This window comes from Falco punctatus (genome assembly GCF_963210335.1).
Source record: "Falco punctatus genome assembly, chromosome: 4".
Lineage (NCBI taxonomy): Eukaryota > Metazoa > Chordata > Aves > Falconiformes > Falconidae > Falco > Falco punctatus.
The window spans coordinates 54,871,472-54,897,248 of NC_137583.1; the positions used below are offsets into that span (position 1 = coordinate 54,871,472).

Genomic DNA, 25,777 nt, shown 5'->3' on the forward strand with positions numbered 1-25,777 from the left:
GTGTAGGGGGATAACGGGCAGGAACAGTGTTACAGTCCCCAGATGTGTTCAGACTGAGTGATTCGTGGGATAACATGTTACATAGTAAGTAAAGAGTTACGATGAAAATAAATCCCTATAATCTTCATAAAGAGTTGAAGATCTTCAAGAATGTGACCGAAGAATTTGAGTGCCTGTATCTTTAAAGGTTATGGTTACTTGAAATTGGTCTTCTGAAAATAAAAGCACCCAAAAGCACTGGCTGAAATATCTCAAGGCTTAGGTTTCACCAGGCTGATGGGAAGCTCTAACTTTATTCCCTTTGCCTGAAAAAAAAAAATATCTTAAACCAACAGATTTGAAACAGAAACCCCACTTTTTTAAAAAAATTATTACCTTATTTTATTCTTAATCTCAAGTACAAACAGTGAACAAATCCCGTCAAGGAACTGACTTGCCCTTCTACAGGATGAGCATCCATAAAGTAGGGAAAGTCTTCATGTAGGCTATGCGGTCACACAGAAAAGCCAGAATCGGTGTCAGCAACAGATCCTTCACTCTTAGCAAGTGCTGGCCTTCAGACCAGTATATCAGTACAATGGAAATCAAAAAAATCTTTCCTTACCACTGGAAGCAATATGAGAATGAAGAAGCAGATCTTCCAATTGACAGCCATCGTCTCTCTTAATGTTCAGCTTTGGTCACGTTTTGCTTGTTAATACTATTGTTAGGGCTGAAGCACACACTCTCTGAAGATCTTTTTGTTAAGGTCTTCACGTCAAGGCTCAGATCTCTGCAGTGAAAGAGGAACATTATTACAAATACGGAAAACATGAAGAGAATGAAAAAGAAATGAACAGAAAACAGAGAACCCAGCACTTGAACTGTGAGCTGTACATTAGAGATCAACCATACTTGTCTGGATTGCTGCTATGATAGGTGCTATAGATGGCCTTGGATACTTAATTCAAAGCCAAAGGACATGTCTGTATGATGAGTAACTTGTATCATAGAAACTACTGAAAAAGGTTCCGTAGCTGGGAAGACCTAGATTGTACCCCAAGGAAAAGATAGGATGGATTATTTTTAACCAGAAAAAGGACCTAATTGTCTGCTTCATTTCTGAAGTCATGATTTTGCCCGTCATGATTTTCAGTAGTGTCTCAAAAGCACAACTGTCTGGGGGCTTTTTTAGGAGACTGCATGACATGATAATTTACTCCCAGAGATCTCTTGTTCAGATAACAAAATCCGTGACCAGAGCTGTTAACAGCCTGATAGCTTTTTGAGAACTCAGCAACAGAGGTGCAAAAGAATGAATTGCACAGCCGGGCTAAAGATTCATCCGTGACATTAGACAGGACTGACTTATATGGATGACAAGGTCATGCATGTCTGTGACTTCCATTGCTTGGTCTCTGCCAAGAAGCTAGACAGGTGGCCAGGATATAACACAATTCTGCACCTGACATTAGCTTTGTCCTAGCACCTCCCACCATAAAACAGTGTTTAAACATTCCCACTCATTCCAAATCATGATGGTTCCTCGAACATTTTTTCCTTTAAGAGAACCTTTCTGTCTTAATCTCTGGCTGGATGCAATCCTCATAACAGCGTAAAACACCATCCTGCTTCAGGTCTTGGTATCCTGGTGACACAGTGATCTCCTTTGGTGCCCTACCTACAGCCAGGTTTTTAGTTTTTAACATGGAGTTATACTTTCATATTCACTAGTTGTGTTTCCCCGGTTCTCCCTTGCCTGAGATGGATCACCTTGTATCAGGTTTCCATGGCAAGGTGTTGGCAGTGGGGGCTGCAGGGCAGCATCTGTGAGAAGGTGCCAGAACCTTCCCCCGTGCCCGAGGAGCCGATGCCAGCCGGCCCCCAGCTGGCCCAGGCCCAGCCCAACCGCCACAGTGGCAGCACCATGGGGAGAACAGATTTCAGGGGGGAACCTGTGCAATTGCAGCCAGGGCAGCAGCGAGACTGTGTGGGAGCAGCGGCCCTGCAGCCCCCCAGGCCAGGGCAGGGGTAGGCAGGGACTCCCCCAGGCTGCTGGCAGGGTTGGGGACCCCATGGGGACACCGCTGAGGCAAGCTGGGCTTGAGGGACGGCACTCATGGGGGGGACCCCCACTGGGGCAGAGCAGGGGGTGAGGAGCCCTGTCCCTGCAGAAGAAGGGGTGGCAGCGACAGCACGTGATGGACGGACCCCAGCCCCATTCCCCATCCCCAGTGCTGCTGGTGGGGAGCAGGGAGAGAGATGGGGAGCAAAGTTGAGCCCGGGAAGAAGAGAGGGGAGGGGGGGAAGCGTTTTCAAGATTTGGTTTCATTCCTCATTATCCAGCTGTGACTTGATGGGTAATAAATGAAACCAGTTTCCCCACGACAGCCATTGCTGAGGGATGTCCCTGCCCATACCCCAGCCCAGCAGCCTGGGGTGCAGATCCTCTGCCCTGCCCAGCTGAGGAGGGCAGTGACACAGCGGCTTGGGGGGCATCTGGTGTCCAGCCAAAGTCAACCCACCACACCCCTTCAGTGCATCTCTACCCTATAGACTTAATTCCTCCAAGATAAGCTCAGGCAGCAGTCCTTTGGCAATGTCTACAGCAGTTTAGGTGCAAGCTCTCTGCTTCAGGAAGGTATGAGAGTTTAGCCCCATTGGCATGAGCTGTGCCACACCAGTTTGTCTTGGAGCCAGAGAATGGTCTCTCATCTGTTTTATTTCAAAGTGCAAATGAAGCTTTTGAATGCTGAAGCCCCTTGTAAAATCTTCTTGTTTGATGTAGGTTTCCTACATACCATCACCTATGACCTCCACGGGCATAAACACAACTGACATACATCTTCACAGCTAAAGAAATGTTTAAACAAAGTAAGTAAATATTTGAGAAAAGAAAAGGGATCATAGATAATAACAAACCAGGGACACAAACAATTAGAGAAAGAATAAAACAAGGGTACATTGGAAAGACATTTAAAATATCAGAGGGAATGCGAGGAAATAAAACAGAAAAGACTGAGAAGAAAACAGAAAGTAAACAAAAAAATGACAAAGGCAAATGTAAAAGAACTTTTATGATCACAGGACACTCAATTTTTTTACTGACTGCAACATACTGCCAAGACACTAGCATTTCGAAAGGAGGGAGTCTTTCAATTAAAAAATAAAAGAAGGAAAATTAAGCTCTTTAAATTTTTGCCTTCTCTATCAAGACCCTGACTAAATGGAGAACAATGATTTATAAAATTCCCTCTAAACTGATCTGCTTTCTTCCATCCTCACTCACTCAGTCACTTTTGCTCTGCTCTGGTACAGAATTTAATTACTTAACTGTATTTCTGATGGTTTATCAAATAATGAGGGACTGATAAGATCTCAGCTGAGGAGGACAGCAAACATCCATGGTGACATTCAGCAGTGAGGAGATGGAAAAAGAAAGTTACTCCATTAAGAGAAGCAACAGAAAAACAAAAGATGCATTAGCAGACATTGGATTTGAAATTATTTCTTGATCATTTGCACTCTTGTGTGCAGGCCAGTCCAGAAAGGCGGGAGTGATGTGGAGATTGAATTCTATCCTTGGGTTCTGCTACTGTAATGCATCAGAAAAAATAAGATTTAAACACAGTGGAGGGGTAGGAGATGCCTAACTAAAGAGGTGGACAGATACCCCATGAGGAAGTGGTAACTGCTAGAATACATTGTTTCCAATATTTGAAGATCCTGTTTTACTTTTCCCTGACATTCACTAGGTTGGAGATGTGGAGTGGATGCTCTCTGTTTTATCTTAGTTTTTTAAAAACTTCTAAAGAGAAGACAAGAACATCTGCAAACCATCTCATTGACTTTCTTTCACATTTTGCCGAAAAAGTAAAAGAATTGACTTCATTTTTGCCTTCAAGGTAGTCATGGAAACCTGCATCAAAAACTGGGCTGAGGCCTTCATATCGTCCATAGAGACTTAAGTGTTTATTAGGTAATAACAACTGCCAGTTCTGTGAACTTATGCCCTAGACCTGAAGTGAACTTGTATATATTGTTTAGCAGCTCCTAGCATGTATGATAAACATAGGCGCAGAGTCCACATACTAACAATAAAAGGCTTGTTATCTCACAATCATATACTAGAAAAATAAACTTTTTAAAAATACAGGCAATGCTCTTAAAGCATTTCCATTCAGTACTGGGAAAAAGAAATAAAGATATGAATATAGGATTTGGAAGGAATGCTTGAATTATCATATTGTTTTCTGATGTCACTGGTAGCCAAGTCCTGTAATTTCATTAGAAAATTAGAGCTACTAGTGCTCCAGGTTGTTGTTTTACCTGCATCTGCTACTGTAATTAAAATCGGAGAAGTCAGAACAGCAAATAGCATGGGGGCTGCACATTTCAGTTATGCAAACAGTTCCCCAATATTAAAAAAAAAAACAACTTCAATTATCTCTGATGAAACAGAAGAGCTGTTGAAGTCTCTGACAATGAAAATCAGTTGATTGTTACTAAGAGGCACTGGGCTTCAGGGAGCTATTTCAAGCATGGCTGAAACATACGAAGAAGGAAAAAAACACTCAGCCAAAAAAAGGACTTGTTTTGGTCACATAATGACTTAAGGAAAAAAATTCATCATCTACAGAGGTGGATTGATTTGTCCACTGTAGACACTTTCAGTGCCACAGCAGATTCTTTGTATTATTCAGTGGTGAGGTACTCCAAGGGCAGGTTGGAAAAACTTTGACAAAACCCATTCTGCTACAAGTGCCCGTTTTTCCCCTATCTAAAAAGGAGCTCTGGAGTGCTTAGCTCATATGGGGACTAATTTACGGAAGCCTAAAGGCTGATGAGGAGAATTACACAGTCAGAAGCTCTCAAGTGTCAAGTACAAAACATTATGTCAGTAACCAACAAAACCAGAGAGCGAGTCCTTCCCAAGTAGGATGTGCCCACTCCCAGGGGGCCATACATCACTACCTGTCATATCAGTTATTCTTTTCAGTTGTTTTGCAAATACTGCCTTGTTCTGAAGTCAGGGCTCCCGCTGTCAGAAGTGAGCTAACCAAGACTAGCTCTACATGTTGACTTCTTGAGAAGACTTCTTCTTTCCCAAGATACCCTTTGGGAAAGCTACCACATGACTATTTTTAGTAGTAGGAAGTGCAGGAACTGTTACCAGACAGTTCTGCAGGCTCTCCCTGTCAAAAGCAGGGATACCCCCAGTAACTGCAGCGCCTTGTGGGTTCCCTCTTAACAAAACCTCACCATCTCAGGTAATGGGTGGAACTGTTATGCAGCATCTTAGACAGCACATACCCATGTAGGATGAATGAACGATGATTTTTTAGTGACTTTATAAGGCAGTTATGAGCTGTTAACTGCATTCTCACCCAAAAGAAAGAAACAAGCTGATCTGCTAGGCTCCTTGGTATGGTCCTCTGGGATGCATGCCAGTGGTTTGGAAGGAAGGCAATAAATTTCAAAGCTGACCCACAATGGCTTAGACCAGCAGTTATCAAATGCAAGTTCATTACTTAATCTTAATTTTGTGTCTAGTCAAGGCTGCCCACATCCTTCTCCTGCACACCAAGCCACTACACAAGTGTGGAAATCTGAAAGCTTCTGACAACATGCAGGATCAACTGAGCTTCTGCACATTGAATACTCTATGTTGCACAAAGTCACTCATTCCACAGTTACCCCAGTACTTCCTAGTGACATGAGGAATATTTCCCTATGCAGAACACACATGGGTAGAGAACACTGGGGTGCAAAGGAAAAAAGGTGCTGAGGAGAATACTCCAGACCTCACCAGTCAGTCTGGCTCACAGACCGCTCCCTTGGCATTTCAAAGTTCTTCCCAAGGAAGGGAACTCCACAGTTGTTTATGGCACAAAGTTAGCCAGATGGACATCTTTGGCTTATATATGAACAAGTAATTATATAATTGATCCTCTATCTTCTACAATCTTTCAATACAAAGTGTGAAATCCAGTGCATTTTATTATTTCCCTCCTAAAACTTCCCAAATGTAGCATATCAGCTTCATAATTTATGTTAAATGGCATGGTGAACCTTCCTCATGCCAACTGAGACAGTTGCTAGCAAGAAATAAGCAGGTTGGGGAAATAGCCCATCAGAGACTTGGGACACCACCTAATTTTAGAAACCTAGAAGACACATACTCACATATGAGCTCATTGTCAAGTCTTTTTTTATGTAGTCAACAGAGGAAAGTAGATATATGAAGGAAGCAAATCGTCTGACCTATTTTAGGTATGTACTTTATACTTTCTACTTCTCTTCCCTAGGTGTGAAGGAATTCTTAACAGCTACCTCATATGTTGACATATACATTGTGGATATCTAAATTTGTACAGAATAACCCAACTTCCAGTCTTTTCTCAAGTATACAATTCAGCAATATGAAACCCAACATAGCAAAGTTTGACCTACCATAAAGGCTTGAGAAGGAATTAGACTGTTTAGGGTGTCAAAACATTGATACCAAAATCTTTAAGATAACAGAAAAACTAAAAGAAAATTTAACTGAATATCAGACTGCAAGAGCTCTAAAGTTTCCTTTAGAAAATAGCCTGTAAAAAGCAATCCTATCATAGCAAACAAAAAGATTAACATTGTGGCCTTTCTAGTATCTTTAATATACCACTTTTCATTTCTTGGAGTTAAATTATTTTGGGTTGTTTTCATTTACTTTCATTAATCTTCATAAATTCACTGAAATTAAAGTATCTGCATGGATCACAGCAGCTGAGAATCTAACTCTATCTTTCTTTTAAGAATCAAAGAGTCATTTATTCACTTTTATCCCTTTGTATGCTTCACTGGAAGAGTCCCTAGTCTCCTTGTTTCCACTCACCATGTCTGTTGTCAATCACAAAACAGGATTTGAAGGCCAGCTACATCAGGAGGTCTAAGATGTGGATTTACAGAAAGGTGTTGCAGCACAAGCAAGCTATCAGGCTGCAACAAGACTTTACCATCAGCCAGCATCTACTGTCCACACTGTTTCTCCTTCCTCTACAGGTCAGACCATGCTGCCTCATCTCCTCCATCCAACTCCCTCTCCCCCACTCCTCAGAGCTATTTAACTACTTAGGGGGAACGACCTACACCTGCACATTATCCATGTCAATCAACCCACTGCCTTCGAGGCCAGGCCACAGCTGCATGTTATCAATGCTGATCAACCCACTGCCTTCATCCCTCTACAGAAAGGAACGAGTGAGCATTTCTCAGGTCCACGTGAATATCCTGGGGCTCTTAGGCAGAAATGCCACCCTTTCACCTGAAAGAGCTATAACCAGGAACCTGGATTTTGTCACAGGATTGTCCACAAGGAGGAATGGAGACTGTAGGATATCTAGTCATCATTTTAAGACAAACTGATGTGGAGTCAAGTGCTGCAAACTGTCCGTTAATGACAGATGCAAACAGGTAGTCTCTTCTAATATCCAGTGTTTTCACTGCTCAAGAAAATTGTTGCTTTTGACTTCAGGAAACAAAATTTTTTAAAAAGAGCTGATACAGTGCTAGCAGTAATTTTGCATGGAAATAGTTGAAAGAAACATATTGAACCTGCTACCTGGCTTAGACACTACAGTGTTAAAGAATAACCAAGTCTGTCAGTAATGCTCAGCAATAGTCTTTTTTCTATCTGGAGGAATATGCGGGGGTTTAATTCTGTTTTTTCTTGCACAGCATGCAGAAAACACCTATGAATTTTTCTAGTCCTCCCTTTCTAAAAATGAAGATAAAGATGTGATTACAAAAATAGGAAATGGTAAACTGCAGGTGCTGTGACTCCTGTATGTATATGAGAGTCCAGGTGGTTGAATATTTCTACTTGAAGTAGGATTATCAATTTCATTGTCTTCTGTGAGGACTTGTGTAGGAAAGAAATCAGAGCAATGCAGTTTTGCAAGAAGAATAACAGATCAGGGGATTCACAGAACTGGGGGTTGGCAAGGAACCCTGGAGATTGTTTAGTCCAACATCCCTGCTCAAAGCAGGGTCAGCTAGAGCAGGTAGCTTAGGTCATCCAAAACCCATTTCCAATCAGGTTCTGATTATCTCCAAATGTTGAGATTCCATAAGCTCCCTGCACAACCTGTTCTAGTACTTGACCGTTCTAACAATAGAAAAGTGTTTTGTTATCTTGCAGTTGTATTTCCTGTATATTTGTGCTTGTTACCTCTTGTCCTGCTGCTGGCCACCACTGAGGAGAGCCTGGGTCTTTTTACACATTAATAAAATCCCCCTGAGTCTTCTCTAGGCTGAACAGCTAGCCCAGCTCTTTCAGACTCTCCTCCTGATTCCTTAATCATCTTTGTGGCTCTGCGCAGGACTCACTGCAGTGTGTTCAAGTCCCTCTCGTACTCACAGTCTGGCACTCGACCCAGCATTCCAGATGTGTCTCACTGGGCTGAAAGAGAGAAGGATCAACTCCCCTGGCATGCTGCCTATACTTTTTCTCATGCAGCTCATGATGCATTTGGCCTTCTTTGCCACAAGGGCACATTACTGGCTCAGGGTCTGCTTCATGTTCACCAAGAGCCTTAGGTCCTTCTCTGCAAAACTGCTTTCCAGCCAGCTGATCCCCAGCTTGTCCATGTGCATAGAATTTTTGCTCTCCAGGTGCAGGACTTCACATTTATCTTTCTTGAATTCCTCTCTGCCTATTTCTTCAGCCTGTCTAGTTCCCTCTGAATAACAGTATGACCAACCACTCCTCCCAAACTTTCTGAATGTGCACCCTGCTCCATCATCCCATCATTAATGAAAACATTAAACAGCATTGGTCACATTCAAAAGTTAGACATTATAGTTCAGCCCAGTCTACCCAGGCTCTCTTTACAGTCAGTGGAGAAGAGGTAAATATGGTAAGTATTCTCAGGGAGCAATTCTATACCCTAATGCTAGATAACTAATTTTGGACAAAAAGAGTTACTGCCTGGAAAGAGTCTATTTTTCATTCCTCTGCTTACTAAGGCCGATGAGGGCAAACAAAGAAAATTCCATATCCAACATTTCAGACACCAAGGCACTAATGGTAAGCAAAACAGATCACTGACTTCCATCTATGTCATGGCCTTTTGTTATTTTCAGTACTATCTTTATTCCTTTTATTAACACAACCTAATAACTTCCATGTATGTTTTATTTCAGCTGTCCCTGATTATAATTTTGGTGGAGTGCTTTTTTTTTCTTTTCCTTTGAATGGTTTCAATTAAATTGATATTCCCTGAAGATGTAAGAGTATTATAATTTGTCCTTACAAAGTAGCTCCTTATCATTTCTGTATAACCTGACAGCTCTTGAATTTCCTAGTCCTCTAGCTTTATAGAATTTTCCTAACATTTAAAAAAACCTCTCAAAACTATTCTAGAACAGATTTAACGAGCGTCACTCAGCTAATTTAAGAAAGATATCCCAATTTACACTTTCTGAAGATTGGATACATTTCTTGATCATTTGCAAATTTTGCTATCACATTGTTCACTTTCAGACCTTACACCAGATTAGGCTAGCATAGGTCCTTATGGCATTCAGTATTACTTTCGAGAAAGAGTTGTACACTCTTGCTGCTTTGTTTTCCCTTTATTTAGGGGTCAGACACATAGCAAAACTTTTACAGCTTGCAAACTTATTATGCCAGAGATGATGCACAGTAAATATGTATGTAGCTCTTGGTTTACATCAAATTCAAGGCAGGATCATTTAGTTTTGGTTGTTTTGTTGGTAAGCTAAGTTTCATTCTTCTGCATTCACCATAGGCAAAGAACTCACATAAGAAGTTACCATAGGTAAGCATATGTTTGGAAATGTGTTAAATCAAAGTAAATCAGTCATGTGAGCCACTCGGCTCTTCTGATCCCAGCTGACGCCTGCTTTCTTCAGTAAGAATATTATCAAAAATTTTTTGAAAATCCAAATTCACTGTATCTCATCCGTTCATATGTGTGACCATAAAGCCCAGCCTTTCTTAAACTTTGAAATTTTATGCCTTTCTGGACATAGTGTGTAAAACTAAGCAGCACTTGAGGTTTTTAAACAAACTCAGTTAAAATGCCTGGCTTTTATAAGTAAAAAAAAAAATAATGATATAACAATTCTTCTCCTTCATATTATGCTGCTTCACCCATACGGGTATGATAAAACTTTGAAGGTCATTGACATCTAAAGAATTCTTCTAGCTATCTGAATATTTTGACATTATAATGACTTTGAACGTCTGTTGGAACTGTTGCTTCAGGCTTTCTGAAAATTCAGGCATACATGAATGGATCATTCATCTACAGATCAGGATTTTCTAGCTTGTCTTTGCAACTAGAGCAGCTATAGACTTATGAAAGCAGAGACTATGGAACACAATTCATCCCTCCCTGTGCATACGATTGCTATTCTTGGCAGATTTCCCATGTAACATCACCCATAAAATTCATGCAGCAATTCTTGCCTTGATTGGAATTCTTTTCTCTATTGTATTATCTATCAGATTTATTGTGGCCTTATGTTGTTGACATCCCCAGAGACCTGGTGAAATGGCATGACTTTTTTAACTAAAGACCACAGATATTCAGTCGCAGGGAAATATTTATAAACTACCATGCATTTAAGAAGCATTAGTAGGTAAAGTAAAAAATTATATGAGAAATTTTCATCTTCATAGGCAGGCCAATTACTCTTTTGAAGCATCTGTGGTGTATGTGGAACTTCATAGCTAATATACAACTAACATGGAATCATAGAGGTAACTACGTGCTGCTCCATTCCAGCAGAGCTTAAGTGCTGCTTGGCAAAGTCCTTCAAAATCATTACTCTGCTACCGGTAAAATGTGTTCTTTATCTGGCATATCAAAGTTTTGCAAGAGCTACTTGATTCATTTGCTTTCCTCGAGTGGTGATCTGCATTTTCTGCCCTGGCTATAGCTTTCACTATTGTTTTTCAGTATTACATAGGAACTTGTAAGAACTCTTTTTTAACCATCCATCAACATCGCCATCACTCTCTGCTTTGAACATATATGGCTGGATATATGTCTGCTCAACAGCGTCACTGTTGAGCAGACATCTGTCACAGCCAGAGGAAAGAGTAAAAGCAGAAAAATGCACCTCTGGACCAAAGCCCTTTACTCCCATTGTGTCTGAAAAGCATCCTAAGTGCAGTACTTCTATAGCACCTTCAAACTCAACTCAAAATAATATATTTACTGGAGTGCGATGCCACTCTTAACACCCTTAATTAGCTTTGTTGATGTGCTGAACTGATTATCTTGAGATAAAGCTGCCATTATGAAACTATCATTTCTCCCCAGACCCAAGGTAGTCGCTGTGCAAGGTACTACGTGCTCTCAACTGTGAGGAAATATCAGGGGTATCTTTAACAAGGCATTCCATTATTTAGTACAGGCAGACTCCAGGCCCTATAGCTGGTGATGGACCCATGGGCAAGACACAGTCTCTGAACTGCAGCAACAGCACACCAACATCGTATTGTCTCTGGGAAACAAGTCTACCCTGCTCATCTGAAAGCAGAGCCATAGTAGTAAAATAAGCAATGAAAGGGAGTTACCTGTTACTTTGAAAGGTGGTAAATACAACGAGCAATTGCCTGATGCCAAAGGAATAAATATGTGGTGGTGTGCAGAAAACAGTCTGATATAACCTTGGCATTGAAAGACTGATGCTTGGAAGTATGGAAAGATTGCCAGGGTGTTCAGAGAGGATGACCAAATGATCTTTCTTTGCCTTATATGAACTTCTCATTTTTCAATGCAAACAGTAGAGCCATTCTGCATACAACAGCATGTACTTCTTTGAGCATTCTGACCTGGCGACCTATGGTGATGTCCCAGATGAATATCCATAGGCCTCCTCTACATTTCTAAACAACAACATAGAAAGCTTTCATGGGCCAAGGTTCAGCCCATCTTGAAAAAAAAACAAACAACAAAACCCAAAACCTCAGCTATAATATGTTTCCTGATTTATTGCTGGATAGAGAAAATGATCCCCTTACAACTGTGATTCTTCAAGCTCATAATGTCCAATTCTCAGGGAAATGTGTCCCAGAACAAGCCTGAGAATACAACTCTGCCTCTTCTCTCCTTAGGAACATGAAAATATTTGCCCCCCCCACCCCCCCAACAGTTTCATTCCTACACTGAAGGATAAGGTTAAGTCACTGCATAAGCATTAGCAAGTTGCATAATTCCTTTTTTTTCCACCCACATATCCTATTGTCCTCTTTTTTGTTGCACCTCAAACAGCCTAAGTTTGCCTAGCTGTATCCCATCTTCTGGTTAATGGACTCACTACATTTGGACAATATTAGGACCTTCCACAGCACGTGTTCTTGCAACACCAGAGATGGAATTCATGTCACATAAATTTGGCTGTCTAAAAGTGAAACATCTATATCCAAGCTAGTTTCCCCTAGCTCCCTCTGCAGTGAACAAAAGATGAGCAATTCACCTCAGCAGCACATGGGTTTGCCTTGCTCTGGGACACTGTGCTGCAAAGAAAGAGCTAATAAAGCAGAAAACCAGTCTGATTAGCTCAGAAGACTCTGTCGAGTAGGGACAGCCAAAAGCATAGCAGAAGTATAAACAAAAGAGGAAGAAAAGCAATTGAAATGAAAGTCTGTTGGGACAAGAAGATGTTAAGCTGGGAATTAGAAGAAAGCTTTGGACCATCAGCAGAAAGAGGCCCTGGAAGTACTTTCCAGAAGTAGGAGGATAATCAAAAAAGGAGGACTTTATGTAACGTGAATATTTTGTAAATCGACTGATATGTAGATTATTGCAGTGCTAATAGACATAGGTTCCCGGTCACATGGCCTCTGACTCACAGCTGGCTCCCATCCAGCCACCTTAAAGCACAGAGTGAACTCGTGTCTCAGGAGGAGACTGCAATGTGTTCTTGGTCTTTCCTGCTCCCTGTAGTCTGGAGGTAGTGAAGGCTGCAGAGCTTTTTTGGTAGTGGGTGCTGAGGCTGATGGTAGCTTAGACATATGGACAGGCAAGGGAGTTCAGTCCTTCCTAGGAAAGCTCCTACTTACACGCAAGGAGTAAGTACACACACGGTCCTTTGGTCTGACATAGAAAGAAATGAGTCTAGAGAAAATGTTATGGAGTTTTTTTTCTATTTTTTTTTCTTTGTTTCAGCAGGTCACAAAGACCTTTGCATCCTGTCTCATGAAGCAAGGACACTCAGGTGACAGTGAGGATGTTGCAGGTAACTCCAACCCTTTCAGCCCTCTCTCTTACCTTGTCTCTAGATAGTTTGCCTTTTGAAAAAGAAAACCTAATAACCTGGGTAGCATTGCACAATTATTCCACACTGTAAAACTGATTTCCCAAGCCGTGGTTCACAGTAGTTAAGATATCTTAGTCAAGGTCACATTTCAGGGTGCCCAGTGCCTTAAAAAGGTATGAATACCCATGACTTACAGCAGTGAAGCTTCTTAGGGACATTACTTTTTAAAAACTAAAATCTGGATAATGTAAACATTCAGCTTAATTCATACACCACTGCTTCACTATTATTCTGAATTAAACTGCTTCTAGAAAAAATACAGCACTGCCACCCCTAGGAAAAAAGTAAATACAAATAAATGGAAATTGTTCATTTCCCTTTAATCACCTTCTCAGATGTGATTAAACTGATGATTTCTGTATTCATCTTCGTGATCTGCTCATGGATTTCCATGATAAGTTGGCCCTATGGTGCCCTATAAGGTGGCATAATATGGCCCTAAGTGAATACCTGGGAGGATTTGAACAATTCAGGATCAAAACAGTTCAATATAAACACACATACACACATAAACATACAATTACATGCAAAATTTTTTTAGCCAAGGTATATGTTATCCTTTTCTATTAATTCAAGAGATATCAAAAAACAAACAAAAGAAATGCACAAAAACACAACTAGAAGAGATCAGTTGTATCCATTATAGCACTGTTGTTACTTCTGTGGAATTCCAATCTACTACAGCAGGTTTCTTCTTATATACAGAGGCTGTGTGAACAGAAGTCAATGGGCTCCATTAAAAAAGTGAGTTATTTTGTCATATTGAACTTGGCTGTTGAGGTAAAAGCTGAAAACCCTGACTGTAGATAGTAAGATGTGTGGTGATAAAGTTGACAGGATGGTCATCAGATCAGATGCAACTAACTTGGTATGATTCACATTTTCCTTCAAAAATCATGTGGAACTGGAATATTCCATGTGGCCCAGAAGACAACCAAAATGTTATTGCTTTCCATTGGCTAGCTTTGACATTTTATTGTCATGCACACCAGTAAAACCTAGGATACAAGGATGTAAATTCAATCAGGCTGAAATCCTTGCCTTCTCCAAAGTGCCCACTGCTCAGTTTTAAATAGGTTGACTCATGTTTCAAAGGCACAGTGAAAATGCCTCTTCCCCATGGGTGCTCTTTCAGAGCCTTGGATGAGAGTTATTTCATTAAAATGTATCCCTCTGAAAATGAGCTACTTTCCACAGATTCCTTGTATAGTCACTGAGACATAGCCAGCACATCCAGTAGAGCTCAGAGCACAAGTTAGATCATCCTAAATTACGTATCTCAAAGCATCAGATGAATTGTGCCCTATATCTCTATGTTTTCTTTCAGGAAGGAGAGAGAGAGGAAGCAAGGGAAAGGAAGAGAGAGACTTAAGACAGACACACAGCATAAAACATTTCAGCCCAAACAGTAAAAGTTTGCCAAAGCTACACTCAGCTGATTAGTGGCATCTTATATTGGGCAGCAAATTAAGGTCAAATAACATTAAGTATTCAGTAACAGAAGTTTTTTTCTTGTTGTTTAACCTCCTCCCTTCACTTTCCACACATTAGACCAAGTCTAAATTCTGTTCAGGTCTCCCTCTGCACCCATCTTGAGTTAAATTTGTAATTAAAGCTCAGCAGAAATGACACGGAAGGAACAGCGGCTTGAGAAGCAGGTGATGCAGTCATGCAAAGATATTTATGTTAGCTGCTGAGAAAAACTAACTAAAATCTGTGCCTTAAAGTGCTGGTATGGCTCAATCATGGTGATGATCATCATGTGCCTTTCAAGGACTTCAGGGATTAAACTTTGACCCTTTGGAAACTTATTAGGTCAAAAGATTTGGCCAAAGATTTCACAACTTCACTGTAGTGTATAATACAGCAGTTCTCCATTATTCTCCTATTTCCCTTTATGCTCTGTGGAGAGGATTTCTTCTAAGCTCTTAAAATAACCACAATAACATCACTGTGGGCAGGCACAGTTTCACAGGTTGGTTTCTCACAAAAACAGAGTACCTGCCCATCCTAGTCAGCACTTGACAAAAACATTTTAAAAAGAAAAGCAGCCTTGGAAGGAGAAAGCTATATTGATCTCTAGCACTGGGAGATCCACTTCAGCAGACTCCGAAGGATGCAATTTATTAAGATGAGAAATAAAGATGTCCCAAAGCCCTCATTTCTGCAGGCTGCATTATTAATGACCCTCATGCCTGCAGATGGCAGAGAGCTGCATGCAAGTAGTCTTCTTGGGTTTTCTCATTGCCAGTAAGGTAGGGAATTAAAGATGGACCAGGACAACAAAAGTAAAGGAAAGACCACCAGTGGCATATGAGAGCCAGCTAGAAAACATATACCAGAGCTGAACGGTTCATCTGTGCAGTGGTTAATAGCCAGAGAACCTCTGAGGCATCCTTGCTTTTAAACATGGAAGCAACCTTAGGAACTAGGCAGTGGTAGCTCTGAATAACTATGAATTACCTTTACATTTATTTTCTGGCTCAGCCCAGACAGGTGAACTGGCATCTTAGGGTCTCTTGTTGCTGTTCCCTGTGAGGGTATCTGCAGCAAAGACCAGCATTTCATTTGAGGCACCAGGGAAGAAGAAAAAAAAAAAAAAAAAAAAAAAAAAAAAGGCACAAACATAAATCCCCCAAAACAACAAAAAAAATCACACACAAAGAAAAATAATCTTTCACATGCAGTAGAAAAGAGAAAAGTGAGTTCACATTTTTTGGTATTTTTTTCACCATGTCCTAGAGTTCACTTCTGTCCCTAGAGTTTGTTGTCAGCGGGACTAAATGAAGCATGGGATGAGTTTGTATGTTGCTCTGAAATGTGTAACTCGCTGAGGAGACCAGGGCAGGGACACATAAAGGAAGAGAACGATCCTTTCTTGGCAAATAAAATGAAATGTCTGATAACCTGAAGTCGGCACAGTGTGAGTTTGTTTTGGACAAGCAGAATGAATTTTGTGAGGGAGTCAGGATAGGCTGGTACCAGTCACTGCACAATGAACTAGAGGACTTTCCAGGGCACAGCTTGGCTGCCATTAGACATGGCCAAAGAACTGGATGTTTTATTGAGGGCTGCTTTATTCAGAAACAACCATGAAATGAAAACACTGTGTGAGGCAGAGAATATTTTTTCCAATAATATTTTGCACATTTTGGGTGTGTGCATGTCTCCCACTTAGCTGAAACCAAACTTTTGTGGCATGGATTTAGATGTCCTTTAGACTGTTTAATTTCATCCAGCATTGCTTGGCTCTAATTGGTCACAAAATCTTCCTTGATGGGCAGCAGCACAGGTTTTATGGAAATAATTCTGGGTTATGATCTGCAAAGGACTGGTGGTATTCTGTATTGTCTTCAAGCCAGTAATGAAAATAATCATAATTTTAAATCAAAATAATGCAGAATTAAATTGAAATGATTCTGCCAAAAAAAACCTCTAAACCAGACCATAACAGTAGGACTTCCAGGTCATAAACATGTAGGTGAATAAATCCCAAGTACAGTAATATGTTATTTGGTGCCAGTCATCCAGCTCCAGTTCAAAAGGCCAGCACCTTTTTTGCCTTCTAAAACAGATCAACATGTCTCTAAAATGGAAATGAACGTGGGTTTTTTTTCCTCTGACCTTTTAATTTGTTTCCCAAAGCAAAAAAACCCTCCCCAGTTTGCTTACACGTGTAGTCATCCTGAAGGCAGTCTTTTAAGATTATTTTATCAACAAATCAATAGACTGAAGTTGTTGAATAGTTGAAGAATATATCTTCAACTAAAATATAGTGCATATTTGCCCCAGGCTTACCACTCCTATTTTGCATGTCAACAAAGCTATAAAGCAAATGAAAGACCCACATTTCTGACAACAAAAGTAGCAACTTCTGCTAAGTGACATGAGTGAGAACTGAGGGCATCCTGTACTTCATGTCTAGATAGCTCCAGTATCACCAATACACACAGGATTAATTTAGCTCTGAATACCAGCTGTATCTCCTCTGATCACCAATATAGGCAATAACACAAAATTCTCTTTATTATTCTTTCAAGATGTTTTCCTTTTTGATTATTTTCCAGCAAGCTAATAGAACTCCTTTGCATTAGCTGAAAGGTAGTTGATTTCTCCATGAAAACATGAATTCTTTCCTTCTGCTGATCCTCTGTAGAAATGAGATGCCAACCAACGTGTATAAATCCCCAAGGAGTGCTTCGAACAACTGCCAGCTCTTGACACTTGCATTAGGGTGTGGACATCTCTCTCCAGCTGTAGCCATGCTGAAAAGAACATTACTCCCAGTTAGCTTAGAGACACTAATCCGTGCTGCACTGCCTCCAATCTGCCTGCCGAGCTGATCCTAGGAGCGTTGCCTAACCCAATTTCCTCCAAATAAATTGGGTTAGCTTAAATAATAAGGCTTTTCTAACCAAGGTCAATGTGATACAATCAGGTTAGGAAGCACTCATACCAGGCACTCAGCTGGCAGATTCAAGAGGTGGTGACAAGATGGTGGAGTTGGCTCAAGGTGGTCATGTCTTCGGACAGCTACAGGACGTCACAGTCGTAGCGTAGACTTCAGACAACAGAACTCAAACCCAAGGTCTTCCCATACACACTGCTTGGGTGGTGTTTTTTTCCTTTTTCATGTATGTATTATTCCTTACTCCTGATGCTCATAACTTTGACTATCAACTAGTAGATTCCTTCTGCCACTACTGATAGAGCAGGTGAAAAAAGGTCTTCTTCATGCATATATTCTAATATTGTGATGAGAAACATTTTTCAGTAAGAAATATGCACCATATTCTCCTGCTATTTCATTTGCCATTTAATCAATGTGTTCTTATCCTGTACATTAAATGGTCCATTTTCAGTTTAATTTGTTAAACTCTTATTGTGGTTCTTTTTTTCATCCCCCTTACTTCCCCTTTCCTCAATACATAACTAACGTATCATTTTGCATCCCATGTGGGTTTTCTGTGATTTAACCTAGTAAAGCTTTTAATTCCTAATTTGGTATTCTGCTCTAATACATTCACCCATGAAAGAGCCCGGAAGGCTGAAGCTAAGAAAAATCACTTTCATTTTCTTAGATACCACTGAGTGGTTTAATGTAAAATACACATGCAGTGCACAGTTCGTAATCTCAGATTTTATCATCCGTGTCTTTCAGAGCCAAGTCAAACCTGATCAGATTTTTGATGAAAGGATAAAAATTTAAGTCTAGGCTGGAACCACTGAACAATGGTGAGTTACTGAAAAAAGTAGTTGCATAAGAGCAATGAACAGTTCACTAGAGAGACTGAAATTTGGCTCCAAACCACTGGTGTGAAATGTGAATATCAGCAGAAGTACTCCAAAACAGGACTTTGAGTTTAATTAACCTTGCCGCTTAGTTATCAGGGATTTCCATTGAAATTAATGGTTCAAATCAAAGTGTTAAAATAGCAAATAGTCAATCTATATTTTAATCGTAAGTACTATTTCCATTTGTCATTTATATTTTTAGCTTTTTTTTCCCCAAAAGAAAGGTTGATGATAACTGATTTGGGACATACAGTTTGGAAATTCTTTTTGGTAACTGGGGAAGGTATTTCAGGAAGATTTTAAATGGATCTATATTTTAATTAATATTTTAAAATTCATTTTGCTATATTAGACCATGCCATATGATGCATTCTGAACTAGTTTATACAATTGATAATTTAATCATGATTTACTGTGTCAGAATTGAACAGAAGTTAAAAACACATTTGGAAATGCACACACACACAGTGTTAAGGCCCACTACCTTGACGGAGGAAGGAAAACTAAAGCTTATCATGACACTGAATATTATTTATAGTTTTGTAATGTCCTGAACAAAGAAAGTATCATGTGGTGTGAGTGAACTGACTGTACTGCTTCTGGTCACCAGGACTGGAGCTTGCTCCAGTTAATTATTAGCATTTAAATTATAGGCAGAGATATTTTAAATTCCATTGTTAATAAAAAGTCAGACACCTCCATTGCATGAACCATATTCTGACTTCAGTCACTCTTTGCAGATGCCTAGCTCTCTTCTTTGGTTAAAGAGGAATCCTATACTGACTGCACTCCTAATTCAGACATGATAATAGAATTTGCTCTTTAGTACCATCTTCATGGTTTCACTCCTTAGGATTTCCTTCTGGCATAGCTTGCAAATCCTTTTACTTTTTTCCTTGTTATGCCTCTGTTTCACTGGCACCTCGCGACCTCTAAAAGTTCTCCCAGGTTCCAAACTGCATTTTTTGGTGCCAGTTTCAGTCAGTCTTGTTTTTCTTGGAAATCAACACTAAATTCCTCTGATTGTGCTCATGCTCAGGGTCTTGGGTGTTCATCCTACCAGTTTTTTTCAGCATACACTAAACCAAGAAATTAGTCTCATTGGCAGAGCAGTCCCATTCTGCAGTTAATTTCTCTTTTTTTCCCCAAAAAACAGGTTCCAAAATTTGTTTTCAAAATCTACTGTGTATAGTGGCAAATACAGAGGTTGCTGGCTTATGTCAAGATTTGTTTCTTAAACACAATGTTGTGTTTTACTATGTCACTCACTTTCCTACTCTTTCCTGTTAGAAGCCTGGTTTTGAGAGTGGGTGAGCACCTTGTCATTGGAGTTGGGTAAGCTTCATGTCTAGGCTACAAGGCCCATAGCACTCACATTACAGAGATAACCTCCCAACTTGCTACCATTTACTAGGCATATTAAGAATCCTGCAAGATCTGTTCCTTTAGCTCCCACGGTGTCTGTGGATTTAAAAATACTAACAGTATTAAGACAGACAGATCCCTATTCTAAACAAGAATTCCTATGTGTAAGCTAGAAAAAAGAAAAACAACCAAAAAAAAAAAAATCCTTTCTGCAGAGAAGTGCCATTTGTAATCTTTGACATCTGAACATATCTCAAACACTAAAACAGGCATGAAGAAAATACTCTAAAATTGTTCTTGTTGTTATTGTCACTAAGGAAACAACTTCCTAGGAATCTGCAAGTTGAGTATACAGACGCTTTGATGTGCAGCCAGCTCTCTCTTTCAACATGCTTCCCAGCTTTCTGGAGAATCAGTTCTGCCCACCAAGGGAGCTCTCTCCTGCTCTGTCTCAGCTGAGTCCTTACTTCACAAGCAGATTGAACTCTAATGCTCCAGAAAAGCCATAGTCCAGATTTGCCACAACATGAGATATCAAAACAAAGCCATGACTAAGCCAAGGGATTTTGCCTTAAGATACTCCCCACTACAGTCCAACAGCACTGTTAGGAGACCTAGAGCAGCACAGGAGCTAGGGAATGTGGGAGGCACAAGGCAGAATTTTTTCTGTCTGTTCACTTGTGGTGGTGTTTTCAGCCATACTTCACCCCCTCTTCCCCTGCCCCTCCAATAATTTAGAAGCATGCTTTTTTTTGCATTGAGGTCAAGAGGGTATGTATAGGTTATTTAACCTTTTCATCCCTTCAAATAGAGTAGCCATCCACAAACTGCCTGTTGGAAATGATATATGGAATTTGATAATCTCTGAACCATGAGCAGGCATTATAAAGAAGAATCTTAGCTGACCTGTCTGCAAACCTTTTCAACATGCCATGCAAATAATTTAACATTAATTTAATAATAATCTAATAACAGTTTAGAGAGTTTTTGAGAGGTCCAGGATGTTCCCTAGTGGTTTTTAATTTCTCAGCATTGGCACAGCCAATGTATTCCATAGTCCTAGAGCCCCTTGTATCCCGAAGAACTTGATGAACAACATATTCTGCTGAAAGACATTCAAACAGGAGCATGCACACAGATATCCCCTGTCACCAGTTCTCCTGCAGACTGCAAATGAAATAGCAGTTTAATCCATTGAAAAGAGACATAGCTTATAACAGGCAGCAACTATGGAACAGAATCATTTGCTCTAATTTCCAGGGACTCAGCCAAGACTTACAGACAATGGTCCAAATAGAATACATGGCAAGACTTCACCAATATAAAAACATTTCAGAGCATTTGAGCTTTGAAAATACTTTCTCATTACCACTGACGGGAGTCCATGTCAGATCCCACTTCCTAAGGTTCCTTGGCAGTGTCAAGGAGGTCTCATGTACAGTTATGTTTCCCCAGGAACCAGAACATCTCCCAGTAGATAAGTTTACTTCTGGTGTGGCCCCTAGCTCCTTGCAGTCTCTAGTCTTCTCTTCCACTTCCTCTTGTGTAAAAAGTGTAACCTCGCTCTCTGTAACGCTCCTTTCTATGGCCTCTAGACCAAAAGTGCTTAAAAGGTCTAAAAGCAAAACTGTTATGTCCAAGTAAACAGCTGGACTACAATGAATCCATCTGTCAATGGCAACAATTCAATAACCACAGAGCAACCCTTTACCAAGGTAAAAATCTACGTGCCCAGCCAGCCAGGAGCCTTTGCTTTTATGTTGAATTCATCATCTATCTTTGTATCAAAGTGTTTTGTCAGCTCCTTGCTTGTGTATAAGGAGCTCACAGAAGCAAACTGAGTAGCCAACAGCCACCAATGCTGGTTTCATAGCAGAAGAGGAAAAAAAAACAGATTTTAATGTTACAGCTACACTGCTAAATACATAGGGTCTGGGACCATTCCTTGACCTTGAGGTCAAGTAACATGTAATCATTTTTACCCATCCTGTTAAACTGCTTTACCACAAATTAAACTGGCCTCATCCAAACTGCCTATGAGAACACCCTCTGGGCCATGATTTTCCCTGAGCATTGTTTGTAATTGTGGTGTTTGCCTTTATTTCTTATATATCCTATTTATTAAACACTGCATAGAGAGAAATTCATTTGGAAATCAGATTCTCCCAGTTACTGCAGATTCTTCCTGTTTCCCTCCCATACTACAGCATTGTAAATGATTATCTGTTTTCCTAACCATTTTCAGTCTAATTGGTATTCATGCCAGTGCTAAGTCTAGCAAATGCACCATTGCTGAACAGATCTTACTGAAAACTGTTTATTCCACGTAGAGGGAGTTGTGTTTTATCTTGAAAAGACAACAGAAATTTCTGACTTTCCCTATAATAAAAATAAAAAGGCACATTGCAATACCTAAGCAATTGATAAATGTTTGGCAATGGATCTGTGCTTCTCTGAGCACATAAGAGCTCTGAGGTTGTGAGTTTTCCACAGCTTATTCCTCGTTAACTACCAATTTAGGATAATGACAGTGATACTTTCAAGAAATCCTTTGGGAGAAGAAGAGTAAGTATCCATATTTAAATTCTCTAAATCTATGAAGGAAATACATACATACATATATATATATATATATATATATATATATTTACCTTTTTTTACTTTAAATCTATTAACCCTAGTGCCTCATCCTTTACATGGAAGGCCTTTGTTTTGTAAGGAGGGTTAAGAGATTGTTTTGATAGCAACAGTACACAAAAACTCAGAGAAATTGTACTCAGCTGTCAGCTTTTATTCAAATTTTCCCTATGTCTTTATGCAAACCAAAGCGGATTTCCCTCCAGTAACTTCAAACATATACATTGTGGATGTTTGTAGATAACCAAGTGATCGCAGACTCCCTTAATTGACAGTGGAGAAAAAACATCATTTGGGGGCATCATCTGATTTATTTTAAATTACTGCTTCAGGTTTAATTGAACCCTATTCTTATGCTTCTTCGATGTATCTCAGGTAGATATATTGTAGTAATTTATTTAAACTGTAAGCTCTCCAGGAGTCTTGCATAAGGTGTTGCACTTTTGCAATGGAGCTTCATTATTATTGGAGCAACATGTTGGAGAAATCACCAAATGAACAAACAAGTTTCAATATATAGACTGATTTATTTAAATTATTTACTTTAAAATAATTAAAAGAACATTAGTAGACTGTCTACTGACAGACATATTAAGAAATCAGGGTCATCTTGCTGATTCAATGGTATTATAGTAAGGCCAAGTTGCAACAAGCAAGAAGAATATACTTGACAAACATTTCAACATTGCTGACATTAATAACAATGGTTCCTTCCCTTAGCTCATTGCAAAACATTGTGTAGGAGCTCTTCCAAAACTGCTCATGGGAAGCTAAAATGCAAAATAACAGGTGGAGCAATGCGTAAGTCACACTGAACTTTGCCTGCTTTCTGTTGTTACTTATGGGGTCGCTAAAGACAGTAGTCTACAGATATAGATGATAAAGAATAAGGTGTGGAATTGTACAGAACATTTCGTAAAGCCAGGCACGATAATACAGAGCTGCCAGCCATGGATCTCATTTTAATGTTGGCTGAAGTCACAACATTGGTAAGAAAAGCTTGAATCCCAGTTGAACAAAGAGGGCACACAGCAAAAAGGGTACTGGACAAACTTGGCACTTTAGGGAGCAGAAAGTACTTGGAGAAATGTGCATTTGTTTGCTTTTTTGCTCATGTGATTATTAAATGGGATGGCAAATCAGTATGGTTCATTTCGCTGAGCACAGAGGAATTTATATCTTTTTAGGGACTAGGTCTTTGTGGAAGGCTAAGGTCAGCCTCAGATGATGTCACTACTACCAGTTCAATTTAGAGCATGTTGTTAGATTTTTTTTTTCTTTGTGTTCCCTTACATCAGTCATTTTTCTGAGCCTTCTTGATCTTAGAGGAGAAAAAACTGCTACAAAGGTTAATACAATGTTTAGAAGTGCTGAAAGTCAAGGCAGCAGGATGATGGACAACATTCTGATCTAAGTTGCTCCACCAGCCAAGGAAGCTAAGTCTTGAGATGCATTTTGAGGAAAGATGGAGATTATTTTATGTTGAGAGCAGTTGCAGAGATGTGAAACAGCAAGATAGGTTCAGCCATCTTCAAGTCTGTCATCTTCATCTTTGTCATTCCTGATACAAAGGCACATTGTTTTCTGTTGTACGGGTTATATCTCCAGGCTGACCTTTCACCTGTTCCAGGCTAAACGTAAATACTGAAGCATTAAAGATGGTGATTTTTCAGGTCACACAGAAGTAGTAGCACACTAGGGTGATGCATTTTGGAAATGGCAAGGACACAGCAGAAAGCATAGAAAAATTTTACAGGTTGGAACCAGACCATGATTCACAAGCTCTAACATTTTGGGTTAAAGCTCTCAAAGCTGATTTACAAAATGCAAGTTTGTACATGTTGCTAAAGAGAGTGATATGGATTAGCTTGGACATGCAGTCAGACATGCCTGCATAGTCTTTTCAATCTGGCCAATTCAGATTAAGTCAGTAGATCTCATTTAAATTTTTTAGATCATCTTGTCTAGCTTACCTGGCTCTTCTACAGCACTCACTGTCCAGTATTCCCACATAGTTAATGGAGGTAAAAAGGACGTCCAATTTACATGAATTATTTTAGAAACCTACTTGGGATCAAAAAAATTGAGATCTGGACTCCACTGCCTATAAAGGCAGCATATAATATACAGTCTTTTAGTCAGAAGTAACAGGGGAAAGAAAGTTGGACAGCAAAAGATCTGTGTCTTGGACACCCAGAAGTGCCAAGATAAAATGAGAATATTCAGTCAGGCTGTCATAAGGAATGTAAACTGAGATCAGATCATGGCACAGCTGCCATGGATTGACCTTTTCCCCTGCTTGAGATTAGGACAGTGATGATGTATGGATGGAGGGACAATGCCTAAGGTAACAGGACAGAGCCAGCATGGACTAGTGAGCTGTACAAGGCAGCATAATAAAAGATGAAGCATAGGCTGAGAATATTTCAGCCATAAAGGTGCGAAGTCCTGCGCCTGGGATGGGGCAACCCCCAGTATCAGTACAGGCTGGGCAGAGAATGGATTGAGGCTGCCCTGAGGAGAAGGACTTGGGGGTGCTGGTGGGCAAAAAGTTCAACATGGCCTGACAATGTGCACTCACAGCCCAGGGGGCCAAGCAAATCCTGGGCTGCATCACGAGCAGCATGGCCAGCAGGTCGAGGGAAGGGATTCTCCCGCTCTGCTCCGCTCCGGTGAGAACCCCTCTGCAGTGCTGTGTCCAGCTCTGGAGTTCTCAGCACAGGAAAGACACGGACCTGCTGGAGGGGGGCCAGAGGGGGGCCACAAATATGATCAAAAGGATGGAAACCCTTCCCTGTGAGAAACGGCTGAGAGAGTTGAGGTTGTTCAACCTGGAGAAGAGAAGGCTCTAGAGAGACCTTATAGCTGCCGTTCAGTACTTAAAGAGGGCTTATAAGAAAGATGGGGACAGAGTTTTTAGCAGGGCATTTTGCAACAGGACAACAGGTAATGGTTTTAAACTAAGAGGAGGTAGATTTAGATGAGACATTAGCAAGAAATCCTTCCCTGTGTGGGCGGCGAGGCACCAGCACGGGCTGCCCAGAGCAGCTGTGGGTGCCCCAGCCCTGGCAGTGCCCAAGGCCAGGCTGGACGGGGCTGGGAGCCACCGGGGCTGGGGGCGGGGGGGGTTGGTCCTGCGCGTGGCAGGGGGCTGGAACTAGGT

General features: G+C 40.4%; 2 protein-coding genes across 8 annotated transcripts in view; both read right to left on the reverse strand.

Annotated features, from left to right (window-relative positions):
• Positions 1-25,777, reverse strand: part of LOC308063974 (growth hormone-releasing hormone receptor-like) — a 494,830-nt gene that overhangs the window by 181,070 nt on the left and 287,983 nt on the right. The window lies entirely within an intron of this gene.
• The window catches only part of ADCYAP1R1 (ADCYAP receptor type I), a 155,036-nt gene that overhangs the window by 113,465 nt on the left and 15,794 nt on the right, over positions 1-25,777 (reverse strand). For 4 of the 7 annotated variants that reach the window (XM_080387704.1, XM_080387703.1, XM_080387702.1 and 1 more), the window contains exons 1-2: positions 15,781-22,605; positions 605-772 (exon numbers count right to left, since the gene is read on the reverse strand). In XM_080387704.1, the coding sequence (XP_080243830.1) occupies positions 605-655 (51 nt within the window). In that variant the 5' untranslated portion in view covers positions 656-772; positions 15,781-22,605. Of the gene's footprint in view, positions 1-604; positions 1,871-15,780; positions 22,606-25,777 lie in introns of those variants that run through there. The other 3 variants (XM_080387701.1, XM_080387700.1, XM_080387699.1) reach the window with 3 other exon arrangements.